Source organism: Ursus maritimus, unplaced genomic scaffold, assembly GCF_017311325.1.
Source record: "Ursus maritimus isolate PB19 unplaced genomic scaffold, ASM1731132v1 scaffold_16, whole genome shotgun sequence".
Lineage (NCBI taxonomy): Eukaryota > Metazoa > Chordata > Mammalia > Carnivora > Ursidae > Ursus > Ursus maritimus.
In genome coordinates this window covers 45603580-45620762 of record NW_024424008.1, presented here as the reverse complement: position 1 = coordinate 45620762, position 17183 = coordinate 45603580, and the positions used below count along the sequence as shown (strand labels likewise).

General features: G+C 43.4%; 1 protein-coding gene across 3 annotated transcripts in view; it reads left to right on the top strand.

Moving 5' to 3' along the window:
- UBASH3B (ubiquitin associated and SH3 domain containing B) overlaps nucleotides 1-7978 on the top strand; it is a 135345-nt gene extending 127367 nt beyond the window's left edge. For 2 of the 3 annotated variants that reach the window (XM_040631110.1, XM_040631112.1), the window contains exons 12-14: nucleotides 628-734; nucleotides 2234-2343; nucleotides 3366-7978. In XM_040631110.1, coding sequence (XP_040487044.1) covers nucleotides 628-734; nucleotides 2234-2343; nucleotides 3366-3503 — 355 coding nt within the window. In that variant the 3' untranslated portion in view covers nucleotides 3504-7978. The remainder of the gene's footprint in view (nucleotides 1-627; nucleotides 735-2233; nucleotides 2344-3365) is intronic. The other variant, XM_040631111.1, reaches the window with a different exon arrangement.
- The last annotated feature ends 9205 nt before the right edge of the window (nucleotides 7979-17183 follow it).

Below are 17183 nucleotides of genomic sequence, written 5' to 3'. Positions count from 1 at the left end.
ATCTTAAATGTTCTCACCACAAAAAGGAAACGGTGATTATGTGACGTGACGGAGGTGTTAGCTAACACTATGGTGGAAATCGTTTTGTAATATATAGGCGCACCCGATCAACACTTTTACACCTTGAACTTACACAATGTTAAGTGGCAATTCTATCCCAATAAAACTGGAAAAAAATTTAAAAATAAACAAAACCTATTCTTACAGTTTCTGGAGTATAAGGCTAGAGAAGAGGGGCTTGGGAGATCTCTGGTGATCTACAGAGATAAAGAGATTAAAGCTCTGCTTTGCTTCCTGTTAGCCGTATGACCCAGCACTGATGGTCAGAAAACTAGTCAAACTGCTTACAAGTTAACCCACAAGTGTCACTGTACTGTTTCACTTTTCCACCGGTCACTCTGACACCTTGCGTGCACAGCCTTTATTTCTGCACATTCTGTATATTTCGACCCCGTTTCCATAGCGTGGAACTACTCTTCCCTATACTTCCATCCTTTCTAGGGAAATGGATAAACAGAAATACGGAGACTCTAGAAAGGTCTCGAAAGAGAAGTTTAGAATCCTATCAAGTGCTTCGTCTTGGGATCACAATGTTTTCATTGCCTTTGTTCCTTTTTTCTCTTGCAGACCTCACATTCCAGTCAGCAAATTAGTGGTTTCAGAATCCTATGACACTTACATTAGTAGAAGTTTCCAAGTGACAAAAGAAATAATAAGTGAGTGTAAAAGTAAAGGTAGGTGATATCATTTTGGACTCTCTATTTAAACATGTGGTCATTCCTCCATCATGGTCTATAAGCTGTTCAACATGTTTCAGCTTGCTTTAGCAGACTTGCTTACTAAGAAAGAAAAGTATTTCCCGACTTTCTTATAGACACTTTCATGTTAAATTTGTAATATTCTCTCAAGTACCTAAAATGGTAGCTATGCCATGGGAATATACCAGACTTAGTTACTATACGAAATCACTTAGAATTCTGCATTATGGCTATTTAGCTTGCACTTCCTGTTACAAGGTTCAGAGTTTTGTTTTGTTTTTTAGCACAACTCTGTTCTTGCCTATGATTTGATCCGGGAGTACGGACACCCGTACACGAGTCCACCTTCACCGACACACTGTCACTGCTACCATTAACCAAGAGCAGGGTTCTGGAAGACTCAAGTCTGTTACTGAATTTGATGAACACTGAACTCAAATATTTCATGATACATAATAAGACTATTCACTATCAATTTTTAGAGAAAGAAAGGATTGCAAAAGTCCCATTTCCACCATTTCTTCGGTTATTTATCTTCGTAGAGCCCAACCTGGAATTATACACACCAAAATGTTAACAGGGGCTGGCCCTGGTCAGCAATATTGTAGTTGATTGCCACCTCTCAGTTAACATTGATAAACCACTCATTTCATTTACTACTCCACTGCTGCCCGCTGTAAAGACACTCATCAGCATAGTCTATCAACCGGAAAGTATCAAGTGCTCCCAGTTCCATGGTGGCAACATTGAAAACTGTATTAGAAGAAGTAGCAGAGAGCCCTGTAGACATAGAATAGTTTTGTGTCTTGTTTTTGGTGTTTATAAAGAGAAACTGGTGGAATCTAAGTAAACCGTGGATTACACCAGCACCCATTTCCTGATTTGGCTGGAGTACCGAAGCTAGGCAAGATGTTTCCACTGGAGGAGGCTGGATGCCTGGTATGTGGGACCTCCCTGGTGTGCATATGTGTATATATACTATATACAAAACCGTGTACTATGTACACATACGCATGTGTATATGTTTCTGTATATATTACACAATGTCATATATACGATATGTAATTTTATACATTGTATATATTTACATATTATATATAAACATAATTATAGCCTCCTATGCATCTATAATTATTTTCAGATTAAAAGTTGTGTGTTTTTTTTTAAGGATATTAGGCTGCCTTAACAATACAAAGCATTTCAAAATACTGCTTGGACAAACTGTCACATTCTTGAGAATGTCTGTCCCTCCCTGGAACAGTTGACCTCCGGTATTTACAAAGTTGACATAGGTCTTTATAGAAATGGTCTTCCCAGGGGCGCCTGGGTGGCTCAGGCGGTTAAGCGTCCCACAGTGGGCTCCGCACTCAGTGGGGGTCTGAAGATTCTCTCCCTCTGCCCCTCTCCACTCTCTCTCTGTCTCTCTCAAATAAATAAAGAAATGGTCTTCCCAGTCCTTGCTTTTCTTCCCCCAGGAAATAACATCCTGATTGTGGCTCATGCATCCTCCCTGGAAGCGTGTACCTGCCAGCTTCAGGGGCTGTCTCCTCAGAACTCCAAGGACTTCGTACAAATGGTCCGCAAGGTAATTCATATTTCTATCAGAATTCTAAGCAAATTGTCTGGATTTCCCTGAGGAGCCATGGATTGGATGAAGAGGGGTGAGTGGACCCAAACAGAGCATCTGACAGCTCAGCTAGGAGAGAGGGCCTGGGAGGTAGGCCAAAGGAAGCAGTGATCTAAAACGATCAGGTCGCAAGGCAAACCAGGAACAAGGCCACGAGACAAAACCCATGAGAATGGCCAACACATCTGGATTCTTCTTCTCATGCCTGTGGAAGAGGCTTTCCCATCAGCTGCCCTCCCACACACTTCCCTCCAGGCTGACTTACATGCTTCCTGTATCTGCCCCCAGAGAACCTGATTCAAACTCTATTGCAATGCTTTTCTCATTTTTTAAAAAATTTATTTATGCATCTGTGTCTAACCATTACTCTGTAAGCCGCTTGAGGGCAAAGATTTTTGTCTTGTTCATGAATGCAGCTCTGGTCCCATGCACAAAAATACGTTTAGAGATGCCATGGCTCCAGCTTTGAATATGACAGATACCCATGCCAAGAAGGGGAAAATAAAAAAAGAGAGAAAGAAAAGATGAAACTGGGTGAAATATTTTTAAAAATAACGTAATCTCTGCCATTGTCCAAATATAATTTCTGAAATGTCTGAGCTGCATTTTTAGCTTGATTCACAATTAGGAATTAGCTCTGAGCACCTTAGCTTTCTGTATGATTGTCCTCTTTCCTCCCACACTATTAAGCAGCAATCTATAAACAATTACTTAATTACACTAGGGGAGCTCACCGTTTAATGAATCTTCCTGATGAATCCCTTTGCAATGTAAATACCCTTCCCTCTAATTTGTCAGTTTTATCCATTTCATTTTCCTTTATTGATTTTTGGAAGATGTGCAGGTCTGCAAAGCCCCTATCCATTCCTGTGACTATTCCTTATTCCCAAGGGCCACCTGAAGATCTTTGTATGTAGGTCAGAGTGAAAGCATTAAACTTCTGTTTTCTATTTCCCCTTCCTTTACTGCTCGCACTTCAGATCCCATACCTGGGGTTTTGTTCCTGTGAAGAACTGGGAGAAACGGGAATATGGCAGCTGACAGACCCACCTATCCTTCCTCTCACCCATGGACCCACTGGGGGCTTCAACTGGAGAGAGACCTTGCTGCAAGAATAAACCACGCCCGTGAACGAGAAGAAAAGGCTCTTTCTAGAAAGCCTTTGGGAGAAGTGTCTTTCTGTGTGTTTAGTAACAGTGGCAAAGTCTGCACTGCCTTGTAAGTGGGCAGCTCAGAATAATTTAGCAGATTTCCTTTCATGCTTTAAAGCTCTGATGATGAGACTGTGGGAATGAGAAAGAGACTTGATTCAGGGATAAAATTCATTCTCTCTGGGTGCTTACCTAGCAAACAAGGCTTTCGAGACTTGTCTTCATAAATCAAGGCACCTGCTACGGAGAGGATGTGTCCGTCCTTCCTTCTGTGCGTGGCTGAGGAGTCGGGTGCTCTTAAGGGAGCCGTCAGCCCGCTCTAAGGAAGAATGCGAGAGGAGGGAGCATGTCCAGAATCCAGCTGGAGAGACTGAGCTGCCGGTTTGGGGATGGGATTTTCTTTTTAACTCCGTGTTCCAGTTAGGCGAAGCCAAGCTGAGGAATTCTTTTAAGGTTATTAGAAGACATGCCCCTGCAGAGAATTGTTCTTAGATTACACATCAAATTCTGCCCTCAGTATGACCCACACACCCGTGCTGCCGGCTCCAGGCACCTGCTTGACAGCTCCCAACTACCCTGGTAACTACCGCCACATTTTCTCTAGAACAGCTGGCTACAGCTTTTTGCTACGGCCCTTCCCCCTCGCTTCTATCTGGGAAATGGGGAGACCAAGCACTTTTGGATACTCAGGAGGGAGATCAACGTGTGAAGTATTCAATGGCGGGAGCAAAGACCTTGCAAAATATAAAGAGCGACCTGGAATTATCCATGTTACAGCAAATCACCATGATTTGCTCGTCTCTGCCCCCAGAGTCTAGACTGTGGTGACTGGTTAAGGATGTTGACCATTTGAAAGCCTGTATGTTCGATCCATTATTTGAGTCAGCAAGAAGCTCATTCCTGTGCAATATGGACGTCTTTACAAACCCACCAAGGGTCAGGTCTCTGTACATACACTTAGAGTACCTGTCACTCATGGCAGAACGTCACAATGCATCAGTTATACCAGGGATGTATAAAGAAGTCAGGGAACTAATTTAAAGGATGACAGTCACGATTGCCGTTTGTGCTGTCGGGTTTTTGTTTGTTTTTCTATAACTTAAAATATGTAGGTAGGGCTGCTTAAGAAAAGGTGAGAGAACCACATCGTGTGGTTTCTCAGCACACCTGCCTCCTCAATTCAGAGGGAGTTTATTTAAAAGAAAAATAAATGACAATCAAACTGAAACATCAGTTATCAATGTGTATTTAATTGTGTGACTAGCTGACTGTTGGCAACAGACGATGGTCTGGTGCGGTATAGTTCACTCTGTAGACTGTGTGTGCCAATGAGATCCCAGACGTGTAAAGAAACAGTGTAAGACAAATCAATATACGTGGTAGCACTGAATAATACGTATAAAACCCAGTGTATCAAAACAGATCTAGGCTCCTGTTTGAAACGGGAATTTGAGGGTTCCTAAAAAGAAGTGAAAGCATGCTGGCTATGTATGTTAATCAGCAAGAGGATGACAGTTGGGTGTTTGGGGGGTTTTTTCTTTTCTTTTTTTTTTTTTTTTTTGCCACTTAGACAACTATGTCATGAATTTCAGATTTTAAGAAACAAACTTGATTTCTTCTAGCATTGCACAAACACTGATCCAGCTACTGGGTATAAAAATACCCCATGCTGATACCATTGAGTAATAGAAATGTTTTAACCTTAAAAATGGGGGAAATATTCCCGTTAAAACATTCTAAGAAAAATCACATTTCGGCTGATGTAATGTCACTGCTCTTCTTTCTTTTATCTGTAATGAAATGAATCTACTGTTTAATCAGATCTGTAATGTTTATTAGATTCTCCACAGATTTTCATGGACTTGCAATGTTCGGAATAATGCTTGAACACCTGACATCTGATGTCCTTGCAAACCGTAGCTGCGTGTTCTGGGCAGCGTCCGTACCTGAACAGAACAAAGTGCAGGATAGGTTATCCTCTCCCTCCCTCTTGGCTGTCTTGGTCCTATGACGACCTGACAGGCCAGTTTAGCTGCGCGACAAGCCATCGTCCTTAGCACAATATGGACAGAGCCTTAGGCTGTCATCTACATGAGCAGGACGCAGAGCTCTGAAATCATTTGCTGAACAATTTAGGTGGAAAACCCTGAATTAAGGAGTTTGTTCCTCTGCTTTCATTATCCAGATTGTTTATCGAAATGGCCTGAATGATCTGAATTCACATTAAATTCTTTTCACATACTCCTATTTTAAAAACTAAAACTCCAACAGAGAAGTTCTTTGAAAATCATATTGAATCTATGTGTAATAAAAGGAATGCACAGGTGTATTACATGATTTCGTTTTCATCCAAAAATTCTAGATTGACCTCACAACCTGAACTTCAGCTTGGTTCTTTTTGATCTGAGGCCAATGCTTATTAAGAACAAATGTTGGGGGCGGGGAAGAGAGGGAAGGAAGGAAGGAAGGACGGACATCAAGATAAGAAGAACCAAATGTTTCTTGCAGAGGGGAATTTCTTGGTTTTTTTTCTTTTAATGTAGAAAGTTGTCTGAAACGGAGATGAAATTAGCTAAAGGCTTTAATCTGGGACTGAAACTCTGAAACGGTTTGCTGCTGGTGCAAGTGTGCCCCATCAATCCGCTAACGCCCCAGTATTATTCATAGGTAGGACTTTGGTTTCGGTGATTTTAACATGCCACGTCTATTCCTTGTGGACTGGAATAATTGGCACATTTTAATGCACAAGCTGGGGGTCTCACTTTCCCAGGCCCTCTTCTCCATCACTGCATCGGTAGCTAGGAGCTTACTGCTTTACCCCAGTGTGGAGTTAGAATACAGTGTTTTCCATTACATTTAGATTCATAGAATCTGAATGGCTGATTAAATGGCCATCTGATGGCTGAAAGAGGGGGGTATTTTTTACCCCATAGTGAAAGGCTTGGAGGAGTTTCTACTTTTTATTTGAATTATACTTTAACCAAAGAATTATTTTAAAAATAACCTTATATTTAAAAGATGATTTTGCAGAAAATAAAAAACAAAAAATACTATCTCCTGGAGTGATGTCGGTTTGGTAAATCATCGTGGATAATTTTCTTGCCTTTTAGGCTGATGTGGTCATGTTCCCGTCAGTGGTGTCTGGATGCATATACATCGCCGTCCAACTGCGCTTAGCATTACCGTAAATGTATCTTTCCCACTCAACTAGCTGTGTTCGTATTAAAGGAAGTCTTCTATTTCAATTACCTAGTGTCACTGGGAACTAATTTGAAGAGCTGCAGTAAGAGAAGTTCCTATCTCATTGTCTTTGTAGCAAAAAGGGAGGCATTTCTCCGTAACCCAGGCACTCTGCAACTCCAGTGTTTAATTTGAAAGCAGCGATGAATTGCTCTTTTGAATCTACTCTGAGTAATGCGTGTGTTCGAATACAGATGAGCCTCCCTCCCTTAATTTTCACAGGCAGAGTCACAACTGTACCGTGTCCGCACGAACTCAGATAATGAGGCGCGGGGTTATTTGCATTTAAATTGTACTCCTGCACATGTATGAGAACTAAGAGGCGTGAGTCTAGTCGGGCTGCCTTGCCGGGAGGGAAGAGACTGGCCTTGGAGGGTAGGGAAAAGAGCATTTAACATCTACTTAGTTAATATTCACTTTACAAAGGTGATGGGGGGATATTTTGTTCAGTGATGGCAGATGCTTTTCATGTTTAAACATAGGCTTCAAATTGGATTTGTTTCTCTTTAACACTTCAAAATAATGAATTTTTCCCAGGGAAGTAACTAGCTATAATGAAAATTCGAGGAAAGGAAAAAAAAAAAAAAAACGCCACTAAAGACAGAGGAAATAACTTGATCTTTAAATACGGATAATATTATGTTCCGCGTGCGTAAGTTTAAAATTATAGTGAGGAGTAGTCAAACTTAATGTACAATCAGCTCTTATAAATGTCTTACACAGTACCACTTAGCTGCCATTACCCACACAAAAATCAGGGTTTTGCAGCTGTTTAACTGTTCTTGGACTCTGTACAGGATACATATGTATAACGGGAAACGTGTGCTGGTTCTTTCTCTGATGGGAATGCCATCCCAAAAGCATTTCGGTTATGCATAGACCATTCTCAACCTGCTGTTTTTAGAGGCATATCAGTTTCTTTCTCATTTATAAGGCTATTGTATCTTTTTTTATTCCTACTCTATGTGATTCAGGTGCATTTATTTGAAGAAAAAAGTTTGTCATTACAAGAAGGAAAACCACACCGAATTGTATCGCCAAATCCCTTGTAAACTGCCTGTGGCGTCTGCGCTTTCCTGGCTGTGTGCTCTTCCTCCGCTACCGCTCCGGGACCATTGTAATTAGATCACTCCATTCCATGAGCATCTCCGTTTAAGTGGTTCACAGATGATTTAATAAAGAGGAACTGTGTCCTCACTCAATCCGGAGCAATCTCATATTAAATTCTGAGTGGTCTCTATTCCTATCATGTTTTTAGATGTTACTGTGGTCATTATTATTTCATAAATGCCCATTAAGAGTGTGATTCTCAGCTCAGAGGGCCAGAGGGGCATTTGCTGCTGACGGAAATGGAAGGATGCTCCAGCAGCCCTGTGGGTCTCTGGTCCCCTCTGGTGAGGCTTCCCTCTGAGTCACCCAGGCTGGAGAGGTGACACTCGCCCAGGAGCGAGAAAACATGCTCCAAAATACTCTCACTGTCCATGTGTGAGCCTTTGCCCCTCACCTCTGCTCACCTGGAGGCCGGTACACTAGGGACCATCACAGATTAAGAATTTGGGTGAGAGAGAGGGGAAATCCTGCACAAGCCAGGTTGCACACTGCCGAAAGCCATGACAGACCCCATTTTTTCTTTGAGACAGAGCATGAGTGGGAGGAGAGACAGAGGGAGAGGATCTCAAGCAGACTCCCCGCTGACTGCAGAGCCCGACACAGGGCTCCATCTCCCGACCCTGAGATCATCACCTGAGCTTAACTGGGGCTCGATCTCACGACCCTGAGATGACGACCTGAGCTGAAATCAAGAGTCAGACGCTCAACCAATGGGGCCACCCAGGAGCCCCAACCCCATTTTTGAAGTAACGATACGTTAAGCTAATAGAAGTTAGAATAAGCCATGGATGCAAATTTATAGTCAGGACTTGACCGCACGTTTCCATGGACAGAGCCAGCCACGAGCTGGGCATGGTTCACTTCCTGAGGAAACGCAACAGCTAATGCTCCCATCTGACAAAAGACCAAGCTATGTTTAGTCTTGTGGTTGGTTCTCGGTTGTTCTCTGCTTGACAGATTCCCAAACTCATTTTGCCCTCTTGTGATGTATGTAAAAGCTGCCTGTGCACCCAGAGAAACTGAATCCATGCTTTGGATTTGTTTAAGCTGAAATCAGCAAAATGTCTTTTTTTTTTTTAAATAAGTTGAGGACCAAAAAACAGTCTTTCTTCCGAAGAAACAGAATACATCATTTTGCCAGAAATAAATACATAAAACCCAGATGGCCTACTCCTGGCCACGAACAGTTGCAGGTTTAGGCAGCTCCTGGGTGCCACTGTGTTGATGCGGCAATCTGGAAGGTCACTGGAGAAGCACCCCACGCTGTACCAGAGAAGCAGCCCCAATTCTGGCATCAGAGCTGGGTTCTCATCCAGGCTTAGCTGCTTACTAGATCCGTTAAACTGTTTCCACCCGTGAAATGGGCACAGGAGTTTTTACAGCATGGTTATAGGATATGGGATAGTGACTGTAAGATGCCTAATAAGGGCACCTGGGTGACTCAGTTGGTTAAATGTCTGACTCTTGGTTCCGGCTCAGGTCATGATCTCAGGGTCCTGGAATCGAGCCCCGTGCCGGGCTCTGTGCTCAGCGGGGGAGTGTGCTTGTCCCTCTCCCTCTGCGCCTCCCCTGCTCATGAGTGCTCTGTCTCTACGGTGAATAAATAAAATCTTTTAAAAAAAAGACTTTCTCTTTCTCCCTCTCTCTGCACATCCCCCACCCCGCTCTCCCTCGCTCCCTCTCTTAGTACATGCTAGTTAGATACTATCTGCTAGTAAATAAACCATTGCTTTTGCTAAGACCAAAGTAAAATCACACATGTAGCCATTTTCTTATCTGTGGAAAATATCAGGGACCAGGAACAAAAGTCGCCTCGTTCATACCGGCACTGCTTTACCATGACCCCAGAAGTTCGCTTCCTCAGCAAGAGGACGTGTCGGTTGAGGTCTGGGGTTGGCCCAAGAGGCCGCCTTAATGATTTACCACCTTCCTCTTAAAAGCACGTTTGCATTTGATTCTCGTAATTTTACAAGGTAAGGAGAGCAGGCATTATGAACTCACTGTATGAAAGAAACAAAGACGCGGAGGGCGTGGATTCATTCCTCATTCTACAAAATTGATTGAACACGATGTTCTTGGCAGGGTGGCAAGCTGGTGCTACAGAGGCAGATAAAGCAAGGTCCCCGCCCTTACGGAGTCAGAGAGAGAGACAGAGAGAGAGAGACTGAATACATAAACAAAATAATTACAGAAGTTGATCAGTGCTGTCTAGGAAGAAAACTGGGTTATCCAATAGTAACCGTGGGAGGGATGTGGGGCACAGCGTACTTTACATAAGGTCGGGTGCGGTGTCCGCCGAGCAGCTGGCCAGGAAGCCGCCAGCTAAGGCTGAGTAGAGCTGGGCATGGTGCAGAGCTAAATGAGGTTTCAGGAAGACAGAAGGAATGCAGATGCCCCCAGGTGAAAAGGGGTTCGCTGGGTAGAACACCAGGGGTCAGGGAGCTAAGGCTTGGTAAGCATGGCAGAAAGGGGGGAGAAACAAGGTTGGAGAGGTCGGTGGACCTAGACACGGGGCCTGTGCACCAGGGCTCGGCGAACTGCCCACCCACAAGCAGACTCTGGCCCACAGCCTGTGTTTCAATGGCCCACAAGCTAAGAATGTTTTTACAGTTTCAAATGGTTAAAGAACACTAAAAGAGGAATGCTATTTCCTGACACATGCTAATTATGTAAAATCCAAATTCCAGGCCTGTCGATAAAGTTTTATCGGTACACAGCCGTGCTCATTTACAGATTGCCCAAGGCTGCTTCCGGTCTACAAGGGCAGAGGTTAGTAGTGGAGGGCGTATGGCCCACAAAGCCTAAAATATTTACCACTTGGTGCTTGACAGAAAACGTTCACCAGCCTCTGCTGTAGACCATGGTGAAGCATTTGGATTTTAGTCTAAGTCCAAGGAATCCGACACAGACTCTAGTTAACCTGGCATAACAAATTAACAGATTGGTTCAGAAGCTGGCAAAGTGAGAGACAGCAACTGTTGAGTGCTGATGTCTATCGGACACGTTTCTAAGTCCTTAACAGGTATAAACTTCTCTAATCCTCTAGACAACCCTCTTCGTAGATATTCTTACTATTCCAAGTTTACAGAAGGGGAAGCAGAGTCTTACAAAGATTCAGTAACTCGCCCCAAGTCACATGGCTAGCACGTGCTAGGGCGGAGATTTGAGCTGTGTCAGCCTCGTTCCAAAGCCTGGACTAATCGTTTCATATATTTATATAAAGAAATCTTAAGGCCAATATTGCCCAACCCTGAGGCCCCTGGGGGGGGATATGTGGTTTCTTCAGAATGCAATTTGGAAACCCCTGGTCTCACTGAATCCCCTCATTTGCAAGTGAAGACCCCTTGGGAAGTCATTTGTCCTGGGAGAAATGTGTGAGCTGAGACATGAAGCTGGCACTTGCCCGTCTGGGGTACATTTCCTCCAAACCACAGGCATCAACTCCTACTTGGGTTCTTTTTTCAGCATGATCCATTTGATTCCATTCCAGGCAGCAGTCTTTAGAACAAAAGCTTAGCGGACTTTCTCCTTTTGCAGGCACATCTTAACCAACCGTGGTTCCTAGGGTCATGAGATAGAGCCCCAGCCACCTGCGGTCTTCAGACTGATGGAGAATCTTCTATGTGCCCCTGTGCCGAGCACCTAGGGATGCTATGTTTAAATCATACCTCCCAGTCACTGTATGCTGTAATTATTCTCCCCATTTTACAGGTGGGGAAACTGACAGCAAGAGGTGCATACGTTATTAAGGGCTACAAGGCCACTAGTGACAGGGCCCAGGGGACAAGTCCAGGTCTGTCTGCCTCCTACCCCCCACCTCATACTCATCCCACTAGGCTTTGCTGCTGCTAAAAAGCCTTTTCTCGATTACTGACGATGATGACTGCTGCTCTAGTCTAGAAACTCTGCAGCCACATCGTATGTCTACAACAGAGCTCGAAGACTCCCAACACCAGCTGTGACCTAGCCGCACAAGGCACCTGCTGGGAAATGCGGGCAAGAGCACTTCTTGCCTGGCCTTGGGAAAGGCCACAGGTTCTTCCCACCAGTCAAGAAATGTCAAGAAGAAAGTTTAGGCCCCTCTTGTAATTGCAAAAACCCCAGTGGCTTCCACACATGGGAAAATCCCCGTCTTTTCTGACCCTTGAAACAGTCCATCTTTCATGTACTTAATAGATGTCTCCTTTTGCAGTTTTTCTTTTTTCCCTCTGATAGCCTAGGTTGACCAAGGCGATGGTGGGAGAGAGAGGATGTTGGTTTATTTCTCTACCATCTGCCCCCCCCCATGCCCACCCCCCACGAAATGTTACTTCCTATTAGTACTGGAACATAGCAGGAGGATTCATTCAATGAAGATCAAAATGACAACTGGCTGTCAGATGCGAGGTGGTCGCAGTGGTCAGTAGACACCCTTCCATTAGAAAACAGGTAGGAGGTCACTCCCTGACCACCGCACTCCAACCTCATCTTTTCCTTCCATGCGGCAAAGCGGCCGCGACAGCCGCCTTCCTCTGCTGAACCCCCTCGGGGCCACAGGCCAAAGAGGGGGCGGGGAGGGGGGAGGAGGAACCACGCAAACCACGACTGCATGTCATTCACAGTCATAAGCCTGCCTTGAGGCTCTGCCCCCACGGACCATTTTAAACCTCAGTCCAGTGGACAAGCATGACGTTTGTCAAGGTCTGTGACAGCTGACTATCACACCCGTGGGTGAAAAAGATACACTCATCACTGCCCACGGTGCAATCTAAAGGTAGGTCTTCTTTAATGTTCTGGAAGAATTCAAAGTCAAACATCCTTTTAGGCTTCAGAGCAAAAAGAATGTCTCAAATGGAGAGTCCATTCTTTCATTCACTCACTCATTTGAGAATTTATTTCATGTGCTGTTGTGGGTCAGGCGCCCCAGATCAGATGTTGAGATGGAAAAGGGAGGATGTTGAACGAGATGGGTCCCTTCCACGGACAACAATTCCCAGAGAGGGACCCAGCTGGCATGTCCCATCCTTCCAGCCCCTGGGGGATCACGGGAAAATCTGGGTGGCATGTCAGAATATACATCGCAAGTGCCAACTTAGGACCAATATTTAATTTAACTAACCTGAACTTTTTCCTCTGAATTAGATTATCATGAAAAGCAAATGTGGGAACATACCGGGTTCTCTTTATGGTTACCCTACAACTGATTCAATGTAATAAACAATCACTAAAAACTATCCTATGGTAAACAACGCAGAAATCCAGGTACAGGTGAACAGGTAAACTGCGGGGTATTTATCTAATGAGCCATCACTCAACACTAGAAATGAATGAGCCCCGAACACAGGCTACATCACAGATGAACCTTGAAATAATCATCCGAGTGAAAGAAGCCAGACAAAAGAAAGCGCCTGCTGTATGATTCTGTTTATGTAAACTTCTAGGAAATGAAAACCTAATCGATAGAGACAGCAGATCCGTGGTGGCTTCAGGGTGGGAGGTGGGGAAGGACAGGAGGAAACTTGTAGGGGTGACGGGGAGGTTCACTATCTTGACAGTGATGAAGCTTTCACGGGTGTATGTATATGTCAAAATGTATCAAACTGTACACTTCAGATAGGCACGATTCATGATGTCAGTTACACCTCAATACAGCTACTTGAAAAACCACTATACTGTGAAAGGATCAGTGCCAGCAACACCAAGGTAAATGAAACAAACCCTGTATTCTGGAAGCCGGGAGTCTAGCAAGGGAGACAGGTGCATACTCAATAAACCAGAATGCAAATCAGAATAAAAACCAGTATGATAAAAAGAAAAACGACTTATGGGGCAAAGAAAAGTAGAGAGGTGGTTTTTTCCAGGAGTACAGAGGACAGTCATGGCTAACTATGCACCAGGCACTCTGCACATTCACTTCTTCTATTCTTACAGCAACCATGTGAGTGGGTACTGTCATTGTACCCATTTCACAGGTGAGGAAATAGACTTTGACTCCGGAATCCATGTTTTTAATCACTAGTCCCTACTCCTTTCTGAGAAGTGCCACATTGTATCTGGGCCTTAGAAGAGGACGAGAATCTCCTGAGAGAGAAGGCCATTTTTGGTAGAGCGGGCAGTATGAATTATGACCCAGTAAGACTGTTACCACCCGAATGTACTACTGTGTGCTTAAAACACGACAAGAACTTTCTGTGAGCATATTTTGGGTCTGGGTAGAAAGGGGAGATAAAAAGTAGACTGGGGCCAAGGTGTGAATGGCCTTCAATGATTTACTGAAGAGTTTTCAGGCAAAAGGAAACCACTGGACGTTTTGAGCAGAAGCATATTTGTGTTTTAGAAAAAGAACGGGAAGAAAACAGAAAATCAGCCTGTCTGCGGTTAAATGAACACCTGCAACACCTCACGGAAACCCACTTACAGGTATTGCACTAAAATCACATTAAATCAATAGATTTGGGCTAGGCTACACTGTAATTTTAATTTCAATCTTGGGATATTTTATTCTTTGGTCATCTGAGTCCTATATTCATTCTGTTTTTACCTATGTTTCCATACATTTTTACCCAACACAGAAAATTATAGAAAACCACCACTGGAAAAGAGAGAAGCAGGGGCACCTGGGTAGCTCAGCTGGCTAGGCATCCAACTCTTGATTTCAGCCCAGGTCATGATCTCAGTGTTCTGGGATAGAGCCCCATGTCAGGCTCCATGCTCAGTGGGGAGTCTGCTTGAGGATTCTCTCCCTCCCTCTTCTTCTACCCCTCCCATGGCCCTCTCTATCTCTCTCAAATAAATCTTTTTTTTTTTTTAAGATTCCATTTATTTATTTGACAGAGAGAGAGACAGCCAGCGAGAGAGGGAACACAAGCAGGGAATGTGGGAGAGGAAGAAGCAGGCTCCCAGCAGAGGAGTCTGATGTGGGGCTCTATCCCAGAACTCCAGGATCACACCCTGAGCCGAAGGCAGATGCTTAACGACTGAGCCACCCAGGCACCCCTATCTCAAATAAATCTTAAAAGAGAGAGAGAGAGAATGAGAGAAAAGCAAAGTGATCCTTCTCCAGACCCCTATCTGAATTTAATTCTCAGCTGAACCAAGACTTTTTTCCCACTGCCTTAAAATGAAAAGTCCCATGATGACATTTTTACTTTTGTTTCCGGTAAAAGTGGTTTTTGACCTTCTCATACATTCGAGTTAGAGGATAAGCTCACAATCTGGAAAATCAGTATCTAGGTCCAGACAAGATGCTAGCTCCATGATGACCCATGTGATGCTACCAGAAGTAAACCCCTTTCCCTCTGTGCGTTGACAGGAAGTATTGGGAGAGCCTAGAAGGAATAGCACTCTTCCAGGTGAAAATGTGAGAAATTATCAACTAACCATGGGCAAGTCACATCTCCCATGGGAGGCCCAAAGAGAAACCATATACCCCGTTCCTTGGGCTTTCTTAAGAAGGTAGGAGACAGGGTACAAAAATAAGGTATCACCCTAAAGCAAGGACAAAGCAGTAACAGGAAAATCAAATGCTTACACCAGAGAGCCTTAAATATAAAAACTGGAAGTACTGTCAGGATGAATACCTACTATTTGCATCAACATGGATGGAAATGGAGGGGATTAAGTGAAATAAGTCAAGCAGAGAAAGACAATTATTGTATGGTTTCTCTCACATGTGGAACATAAGAAATAGTGCAGAGGACCACAAGGGAAGGGAGGGAAAACTGAATGGGAAGACATCAGAGGAGGAGACAAATCATGAGAGACTGTGGACTCCAGAATCAAACTGACGGTTACAGAATGGAGGGGGTGGGGGGATGGGGTAACTGGGTGATAGGTATTAAGGAAGACATGTGATGTAATGAGCACTGGGTGTTATACGCAACTAACGAATCTTTGAACACTACATCAAAAATTGATGATGTACTATATGCTGGCTAACTGAACATTAAAAAATATCTTAAAAAATAAAAATAAAAAAATAAAGTGTACAATCCAAGGGAGGGAAAAAAAAAGCCTGGAAGTACCCCGAGAGAATTTCATGCAAAAAAAAAAAAGAAAAAAATCAGACCAAAGACTGAAGTCTTGGCTCTGCCACTGATTATATCACTTTAAGCAAACTCCTTAATTCTCTATTTTAAAAAAATGGTAGGAAGCAACTTATCCATTTCCTGTTTCCATAAGCAGGTCAATATAGTCAACGAATAATTTATGGAGAATCCTCTCTGACCCCAGCCACACCAGCTGGGTGCAGAGTGAGGGCTAGCCCTACATGTCTTCGTTTCTGTTCCAGAACGCTGTCCGTGTTGCTCAAACTTGACTTATGATACCCCAGAGAGCTTGTTAAACACACAGGTGGCTCCTCATTCAAGTAAGACTCTAATTCAGTCACTCTGGGACCGACCCCAGCAAACTGCATTTTTTGGTTGGAGGCCCAAGGCCTTTGCATCATCATACAATTTGGGAAACATTACCTTATATTATGCTATGTCCCAAAAGAAAATTCTATTTTCTTTCCTCTTTTCATTCTATCTGTTAAAATAGGCAAAATATTTGAGGGGCGCCTGGGTGGTTTGGTCGGTTAAGCGTCCGACTCTTGATTGTGGCTAAGGTCATGATCTCAGGGTCGTGGGATCGAGCCCCGCATCGTGCTCCACGCTCAACAAAGAGTCTGCTTGAGGATTCTCTCTCTCCCCTCCCTTTGCCCCTCCCCCTCTTCACACACTCTCTCGCTCTCTCTCAAATAAAATCTGTAAAACATTTAATAAAAAAGGTAAAATATTTGAAAGACATTTTTGATGGCTAAAATTTTCTCCACCCAAAGTATCAACACACTTACAGAATAATGACATTTTTGTTTTTAAATTTTATTATTTTTTAAAAGTAATCTCTATACCCAAGTGAGGCTTGAACTCATGACCCCAAGATCAAGAGTCACATGCCCTTCCAACTGAGCTAGTCAGGTGCCCCATCATTTTAATTAGAACCAGTGAATATTATTTCTTTTATAATTTTCCAAACATTGCAGTCTAGACTATTTTTTAACCATAAATCTCTTAATATTTTGCTGTGTGGCCAAGAAAAAATGAAATAGTATATCTCAATTTGCCCAATTAATGACAAATACCAAAATGGTTCACTTGCCTATTGTCACCCCCCCCCCCCCCACTGGATCATATTCTCCTTAAAAACAAGGAATTTATCTTTTATATAGGCTATCTTGGAACAGTACATACTAGATGACTGGATAGATGTAGAAATGGATGGATGGATAGATGGGTAGAGTAAATTGGTACAGGTTTTTTAAATGATCAAATAATG